The 9250-nt window shown below is 40.9% G+C and overlaps 1 protein-coding gene across 1 annotated transcript; it reads right to left on the minus strand.

Moving 5' to 3' along the window:
* Positions 1 to 340: 340 nt before the first annotated feature.
* On the minus strand, positions 341 to 8559 carry LOC116604577. The gene is made up of 6 exons (XM_048733638.1): positions 8202 to 8559; positions 7175 to 7337; positions 5728 to 5884; positions 1823 to 2041; positions 1372 to 1437; positions 341 to 1047 (listed from the first exon to the last, which is right to left on the minus strand). Exons 1-6 carry the CDS (start codon positions 8437 to 8439, stop codon positions 751 to 753), a joined length of 1140 nt encoding a protein of 379 aa, XP_048589595.1. The 5' UTR covers positions 8440 to 8559; the 3' UTR covers positions 341 to 750.
* Between the last annotated feature and the right edge of the window lie 691 nt (positions 8560 to 9250).

Below are 9250 nucleotides of genomic sequence, written 5' to 3' on the forward strand. Positions count from 1 at the left end.
TGTATTATTACATGATCCAGCGCTATTTGCTATTGATAGAATGGGTCCAGTAAAATTCAACATATTAAAAACAAGTGGTCCCTATCTAGCCAAAAAAGAAATGCCAATCAACACATTAATATGACACATTAACATTTGCTAAGGACAAAGGATCTCCAATCTTTTCAATGAAAATAACATTACAGATAGCAATTGTGAGCAGCCCAAGATACTAGTAACACAAAATATACGAGGCGCTGTTTAGCCATACGTCTTGCAAGCGGGTTGGCCATCTTTGTATTTCTTGGTAACGTGCATTACAATTTAGATAACCTACCCCAAAATATTCGGTAGGCGCGAGTACTTTTTCTTCTTTTTATTAAAATTTTATTTTCTTATGTCATTGCTATTATCTTTGCTTTCTTGACGCAATTTCTCTAATGAAGTTTTAGGGTGTATGTTCTGTCCATCAAAGCCAAGCAGTTTCTGGGGACTACGCTATTTCCGGTTTTACGTCAAAAACACGACAATGGTTATCTGCAATTAAAAAGTTATGTTGCAATTTCTTAGTGCCAAAAAAATACCTCTCTCTCTTTTCGCATGCATCTTTTATCCAATCAACAAGGGCCTTTCACTAACTGTTTGTTTGTTTATTGTTTATTCCCTTGGGATTTCCTAGCGGGCTTCTTTCCCCGTTCAGTAAACATTTCCAGTTAGTTGTGCTCCCTGTGTTATAGTTTTTATTTTTTTTCTGGTTTGGGTTCCCTGTGTTTAGTATCGTTTCCCAGCAGGCTTGGGCTCCCTGTGGTAGTCGTACACGTAACTCCACTTTTCCTGTCCATGTGGGTTGTGTTCAAAGCCGGCTTTATCACCCTTGTCTTTAAGTAGCTTTTGTCGCATGCTCAGTTGCACCTCCTCGACCGGCGGCTCAGGCCAGCAGTCGTCGTATTTTTCAGGGTCCCGGATATTGCAACACACGCGACACGTGGATATTTCGCTGGGTCTGGTCTCCTTGCGATGCTTGTGCACAAGGATAACGTTGACAGCCAGGGCAAGGAGCATTATCATCTACGGGGGTAGTCAGGGAAGTCAGTACAGGGGGTGGGGGAGGGGTAGGGGGCTATGCTAACACAATAGCGGACTTGCCCCAAGAGATCACGTGACTGGGTGGCAAAATATTGCGCGCTCAGGGTTTTGGCGGCAAAATAGCAGCAACAAAAAGGAATTTATTCAGCGCTTACGAATAAAGCCAGAAGGCTTTTTTCAGAAACGGCTTATTTTCATTTTTTTTTTCTCTGACGAGGGCAGTTATTTTTGTGTCTATTTTGGCTAAAATTTGCCACCCAAATTGCCATGTTACAATCGATTGCGCAAGAAATAAGTAATACTTACGACGCCAATGATGATAAAAATCCCTCCGACAAACGCAGCAACAAAATATGGAGTCGCTCCAGTCATCTAAAGGTAAAAACCCTTATCAAAATGTAGACATAACTATGCTCGAGGGAATATACAAGGCCTGTGGGGCGTTTCAAAAATTTCGCAGAGTAGTTAACTTCCCTATCCTTTCAAGAAAGACGGAAATTGTGTTCTGAAAAGTAGACTGCGATAGCTTCATAAAGCTTCCGTGAGAGCGGAGGGGAAGGCGAGGTAACATCAACTTTCACTATGGGGTGAGGGTAGAAGAGAATTTCCGATCGATTATATGAGGGGAATAGGGTCAAGAGGGAAGAAAAAGAAAGCACGAGGAGGGAAGAGGAGAGGGGTGAAGGGGTGAAGGGGTAGGGGGATTAAGGTAGGCCGCCGGTCGCTATTGATCCGCCGCGTTGCGCCCTGTACATACCGCGCCACAAAACTCGATTAGGTCATGTCCACACAAAACGTCCATCTTGACGATGTCATCGATGCCGTACTCTTTGAATTCGATGCACGTCTTTCCGAGCTGCTTGACAAGCTTCACCTGGCAGACGGCGAACGCGATACCCATCACGATGACGGGAAATAGCAATAGTGGCCCCATGATGGTCCAGATAAGCCACACCAGACCATGCCATCCGAATAGCTACATGACCAATGAGAAAAAACATGTTAAGACAATCACTAACATTAGACCATGCCATCCGAATAGCTACATGACCAATGAGAAAAAAACATGTTAAGACAAGCACCAACATTAGACCATGCCATCCGAATAGCTACATGACCAATGAGAAAAAACATGTTAAGACAATCACCAACATTAGACCATGCCATCCGAATAGCTATATGACCAATGAGAAAAAACATGTTAAGACAAGCACCAACACCAGACCATGCCATCCGAATAGCTACATGGCCAATGAGAAAAAAACATGTTAAGACAATCACCAACATTAGACCATGCCATCCGAATAGCTATACATGACCAATGAGAAAAAACATGCTAAGACAAGCACCAACATTAGACCATGCCATCCGAATAGCTATACATGGCCAATGAGAAAAAAACATGTTAAGACAATCACCAACATTAGACCATGCCATCCGAATAGCTACATGACCAATGAGAAAAAAACATGTTAAGACAATCACCAACATTAGACCATGCCATCCAAATAGCTATACATGGCCAATGAGAAAAAACATGTTAAGACAATCACCAACATTAGACCATGCCATCCGAATAGCTACACATGACCAATGAGAAAAAACATGTTAAGACAAGCACCAACATTAGACCATGCCATCCGAATAGCTACATGGCCAATGAGAAAAAACATGTTAAGACAAGCACCAACATTAGACCATGCCATCCAAATAGCTATACATGGCCAATGAGAAAAAACATGTTAAGACAATCACCAACATTAGACCATGCCATCCGAATAGCTACATGACCAATGAGAAAAAAACATGTTAAGACAATCACCAACAGGATAGAACCCACACAAGACCATGCAATCGCGATTAGCTACATGACCAATGAGAAAAAACATGTTAAGACAAGCACCAACATTAGACCATGCCATCCGAATAGCTACATGGCCAATGAGAAAAAACATGTTAAGACAAGCACCAACATTAGACCATGCCATCCGAATAGCTACATGACCAATGAGAAAAAACATGTCAAGACAAGCACCAACATTAGACCATGCCATCCGAATAGCTATACATGGCCAATGAGAAAAAAACATGTTAAGACAATCACCAACAGGATAGAACCCACACAAGACCATGCAATCGCGATAAGCTACATGGCCAATGAGAAAAAACATGTTAAGACAATCACCAACATTAGACCATGCCATCCGAATAGCTACATGACCAATGAGAAAAAACATGTTAAGACAATCACCAACATTAGACCATGCCATCCGAATAGCTATACATGGCCAATGAGAAAAAACATGTCAAGACAAGCACCAACATTAGACCATGCCATCCAAATAGCTATACATGGCCAATGAGAAAAAACATGTTAAGACAATCACCAACATTAGACCATGCCATCCGAATAGCTACATGACCAATGAGAAAAAACATGTTAAGACAAGCACCAACATTAGACCATGCCATCCGAATAGCTACATGGCCAATGAGAAAAAACATGTTAAGACAAGCATCAACATTAGACCATGCCATCCGAATAGCTACATGACCAATGAGAAAAAACATGTTAAGACAAGCACCAACATTAGACCATGCCATCCGAATAGCTACATGACCAATGAGAAAAAACATGTTAAGACAATCACCAACATTAGACCATGCCATCCGAATAGCTATACATGGCCAATGAGAAAAAACATGTCAAGACAAGCACCAACATTAGACCATGCCATCCGAATAGCTACATGACCAATGAGAAAAAACATGTTAAGACAAGCACCAACATTAGACCATGCCATCCGAATAGCTACATGACCAATGAGAAAAAACATGTCAAGACAATCACCAACATTAGACCATGCCATCCGAATATCGCCCCATGACCAATGAGAAAAAAACATGTTAAGACAAGCACCAACATTAGACCATGCCATCCGAATAGCTACATGACCAATGAGAAAAAACATGTTAAGACAATCACCAACATTAGACCATGCCATCCGAATAGCTATACATGGCCAATGAGAAAAAACATGTCAAGACAAGCACCAACATTAGACCATGCCATCCAAATAGCTATACATGGCCAATGAGAAAAAAAAACATGTCAAGACAAGCACCAACATTAGACCATGCCATCCGAATAGCTACATGACCAATGAGAAAAAACATGTTAAGACAAGCACCAACATTAGACCATGCCATCCGAATAGCTACATGACCAATGAGAAAAAACATGTTAAGACAAGCACCAACATTAGACCATGCCATCCGAATAGCTACATGACCAATGAGAAAAAAACATGTTAAGACAAGCACCAACATTAGACCATGCCATCCAAATAGCTATACATGACCAATGAGAAAAAACATGTTAAGACAATCACCAACATTAGACCATGCCATCCGAATAGCTATACATGGCCAATGAGAAAAAAAACATGTTAAGACAATCACCAACATTAGACCATGCCATCCGAATAGCTACACATGACCAATGAGAAAAAACATGTTAAGACAAGCACCAACATTAGACCATGCCATCCGAATAGCTACATGACCAATGAGAAAAAACATGTCAAGACAAGCACCAACATTAGACCATGCCATCCGAATAGCTATACATGACCAATGAGAAAAAACATGTCAAGACAAGCACCAACATTAGACCATGCCATCCGAATAGCTATACATGACCAATGAGAAAAAACATGTTAAGACAAGCACCAACATTAGACCATGCCATCCGAATAGCTACATGACCAATGAGAAAAAACATGTCAAGACAAGCACCAACACCAGACCATGCCATCCGAATAGCTACATGGCCAATGAGAAAAAACATGTCAAGACAAGCACCAACATTAGACCATGCCATCCGAATAGCTACATGACCAATGAGAAAAAACATGTTAAGACAAGCATCAACATTAGACCATGCCATCCGAATAGCTACATGACCAATGAGAAAAAACATGTCAAGACAAGCACCAACATTAGACCATGCCATCCGAATAGCTACATGACCAATGGTTAAAAGACATGTTAAGACAAGCATCAACAGGATAGAACCCACAAAAGACCATGCAATCGCGATTAGCTACATGGCCAGTGAGAAAAATGTGTTAAGACAAGCACCAACAGGATAGCACCCACACTCGACCATGCAATCCGAATAGCTATACTATAAATAAAATGCATACCGGATACAACAAAAACCTGCCATCTAAACAGCTTGTATGAGAAATAGATAGATTACACAAAGCATCAGTATTGTATGCCAAATACTAAAAAAAAACTAAACTGTGCCATCGTAGAATAGCAATATGATAGATACATCAGAAAAGACGGAGAATCATTATAGTTTTAAAGTTCGCATCAACCAAAACCTGTAATTTTTGCATATGCTTAGTCTGGATTTTCAACTTTCGCACTGGGGCAATTGACTTGGGGAATTGAAAATTGAAGACTGCTTAACCAAAAATTCGCGAAGTCGTTTCGCTGCGATATCTATTACTATACTATTCTTTTCAAATCATGATGAATGAGAAAGAAACTTTCGAAAAGGATTCTGGGACATGTTGTCAAATACGACACCATGCTAATGTCCTGTCTTACAGGTAGGAGCTGTTGACATGCGCGTTGTGAGGTACGTACCAATATGATGCAGCATCTTCCGGTGAGTTTGGACTTCCAACCGCTGTACACATTGTACCGCGTGCGCCCTGTAGCTGCAATCCCATTAAGCACTGCGAGCCCTGACATGCCACCGAGGAAAAGACCAAGTGCCATGATACCCATCCGCGCCATACCGCTGACACGCAAAAACCCATAAATACAGATCTACGGCATTCTCGCAGGCGCGTACACAGGGGGGTGTGCGCACTTGACGTACTTGACGGCCAAAAGATGGGTCATTTCTTATTAAGGGATCTTCAAATACTATAATTTTTTCATATGGAACCTATAACTGCGCACCCCCTCTCAGCCAATCCTATGAACGCGCCTGTTATCGGCATTTATTTAAATAATTAATATGACGTGTGAAGTCACAACACGAGTATGATTACCATGTGTGTTGTGTTACGTTACGTCACGGAAGAATGTGGTCACGGTGTGCCGACTGTTACGACAGAATGAGAATAGAGTGTGTCACGACAATGTAATGATAATTTTTCTCGATACATCATGCCAAGTGACAGTTCTGTGATGTGTCACCAGGTCACAAAGCAGTCATCAAAGCGAAGTCATCGGTGACGCAATGTTACGAAGGTAGTGTCACAAGACAAATTAGAGAGCTTAAGCAAGTCAACACGAACGGCATCAAAAACGGCGCGCGCGCTCACGAATTGCTGAAAAACGGCGTTGACGTCCGTGACAGGAAATCTAGAACGGCATTTTCCCTATTTTTACGTTCTACGCGCGCGGTCACGGACGTCAACGCCGTTTTTCCAACAATTCGTCAGAGCGCGCGCCGTTTTTGATGCCGTTCGTGTTGACTTGCTTAAGCTCTCTATTGTCCCAATACGGAATACCTCATTACACCTGATTTTTGCGTCACTTTTATTTCGCGAATGTCGCGATTTTAAAAGATTCGCGAAAGTAAAAGGACGCGAAAATGAAGTGTCGCGAAAATTAGGATGCGTCGTGATTTTTGCGAGTGATGTGTTTTTTTACGAAAATAGGAAAACCGCGAAAATTAAGTGTCGCGGAATATCGCTATCTCAAGATAGCGAAATTTTGTGACACGACACAATACAGTAAGTCCTTGTCCGTACACGACACTATACAGTAAATCATTGTCCGGACACGATACAATACAGTAACTCATTGTCTGGAAACGACACAATACACTCAGTCATTTTCCGGGGAGACCATGCAAAGCCATTGTCCGGACACGATACAATACAGTAAGTCATTGTCCGAACACGATACGATACAGAAAGTCATTGTCCGGACACGATACAATACAGAAAGTCATTGTCCGGACACAATACAATACAGTAAGTAATTTTCCGGACACGGCACAAACAAGACAAAATAGCGTAACGCGATGTGCGGACATCATTTCAGACACGATATCCATCTCATTAGAACTTCTTACATCATGTCCATCTTGAGAAACTTGTTGAGGTGAAAGACGCCCTCGTAGAGGCCAAGTGCGAAGCCCGTGTAGCCCAAGGCGAGCCAGAAGGCTGCGATAAGCGTGATACAGGGTATCCTAGAATAGCAGATACAGCAGCAAACCCAGCACGACTTGCAACACGCTAAAAATCAACACACAACATGCTGGAAATCGACTCGTATCAAGCTAAAAATCTGATCGCGATCACGTTTAAAACTCAACACGTGACGCGCTGAAAATTAGCACGCAACACTTAAAAAATCAACACGTAATACGCTGAAAACCTGCACGCTAAACGCACACTTGCTGAAAATCGACCCGCGACAAGCTAAAAATCAACACGAAACGCTAAAAACATTCACTCAAAGCAGTCATAAAATAAAACTCTAATTCACAATATCATAATTTGGAAAATAGCTGAGCTATATAAACTCCTTCAACTTAGAGTGAGAAAACAAAAAAATTAATATTTTTTTGATGAAGTACCATACATTTTGAATCACTTTGAGTAGAATCCTTCTATAACAAATTATGTTGCTATCAAGTGTTTCAATACTGTACGCGAGTTAGTGCGCAAAACTTATTATTATTTTTTGCTCGTGTCCTCACAATTTTGCCTTTTTTAAAATTATGTGTGGGTCGGAATTGATCGCAAATGATTAGTAGAAAAAAAAGTGTCTTTGACTGTGAGTATTTTTCTGCTTGCAGTCCAACTATTATATGGCGCATCTAAATAAAACAGGAGAAAGCCAGGTTGCAAAAATGTATACAGTGGGGAGCCATAACTCCATAACACGACTTGTCTATCTTTTGCCTGACGAATGTGCACAAAATATAAAGAATAACAGACAGCAAATAGATTAAAATTAACAGTGTTTGGTAAAATTTAGTGGTATTTGAAATAATATAATAAAAAAACAGCTCCGAGTTAGTTATGAACAACAAAACCAAACTTGTGCATACTATATATTTCACGGCCTGTAGTATGTTATCTTGCTCAACTTACCTGCCGTCTTCCTGGCGTTTAGACAATGATGTTTCTGTAGTCCAAGTTTTACGAGCCCTTTCACAACCAGCTTTTTTGGTTCAAATTTGGGAATTTTTGGGATTTCCTTTGGAACTTTTGCAGTGAGGTCTTTCAATTTGGAGATATCCGGAACCCTGAGCACACCGCCTGAGAGACTCGGCATTTTGATCGGCATGTCCGCCGGTACTTTTAACTTCCCTACCTTGGACTCTGCCATTTCTTATGGTAACTCTTTTAAAATTACTAAAACCACAGAAGATTCCCTTGTAAGAAGCAGCAGAGGAAAAGCGGCTGACAAGCTGGAAAATGCAGTTGCAAAAAGCGCTTGTGAAACCACCTGTAGAAACGAGTAGCCACCCGTAACACAAACATGGCGTCATCAAATGAACTCTCAGTCGAAGTAGTTAGCATACCAGGGCGAAAGCAAAGCGGAACAATAATGGGAAATAGGTCAACGGATAAAATGTCCGTTCTTTGGTGCATATATATTTCTAAATTTTTTTTTATAAAATTACATGGTCATAGGTCTTCGGAAACACAGCTCGCCGGAACAAGCGGGATTTGTGAATAACAACGCGTCTCGAGGAATAAACATTCTAAAGCAACTAACAACAGCAAGAAGAGAACGCAAGTGGATACTGTTTTAGGGTGATTCTTGAAAATATCGGCATTCATACCACTAGTTTTTATCGCTTCGAAAATTTTAAGATTTGTTAAAAAAGAACAGCAAAAAAACTTTTATTGATTTGGTATTTGTTATGGTACGTGAGCCAATCAACACTGTCTTATTTACGTCAACTTTGAATTTCACCCTGCCTCTCGCAGAAATGGCGCGACTTTGCGCGAGAGAGGTATGTTCTACATATTTAACTTTAAAGAGTTAAAACTTGCATTTCTGACACTTCAGTTAACCAAGAGATTCCGCTTTTCAGGGAAGTTCTTGCGATTTTTTTCGGAAAAATTGATAAATGAAGGATAAAACTGTTTGAATTTAGATTTGTCACGTAATTTCAATGGTGCCGGACTTG

This window comes from Nematostella vectensis, chromosome 10, assembly GCF_932526225.1.
Source record: "Nematostella vectensis chromosome 10, jaNemVect1.1, whole genome shotgun sequence".
Taxonomy (NCBI): domain Eukaryota; kingdom Metazoa; phylum Cnidaria; class Anthozoa; order Actiniaria; family Edwardsiidae; genus Nematostella; species Nematostella vectensis.

Coding starts and splice junctions, on each gene's coding strand:
- LOC116604577 (XM_048733638.1), bottom strand. CDS start 8,439: ATGGCAGAGTCCAAGGTAGGGAAGTTAAAAGTACCGGCGGACATGCCG. Junction 7,338..8,201: donor AAACGCCAGGAAGACGGCAG/GTAAGTTGAGCA, acceptor GTTGATTTTTAG/CGTGTTGCAAGTCGTGCTGG. Junction 2,042..5,727: donor GAAGATGCTGCATCATATTG/GTACGTACCTCA, acceptor TTGGTCATGTAG/CTATTCGGATGGCATGGTCT.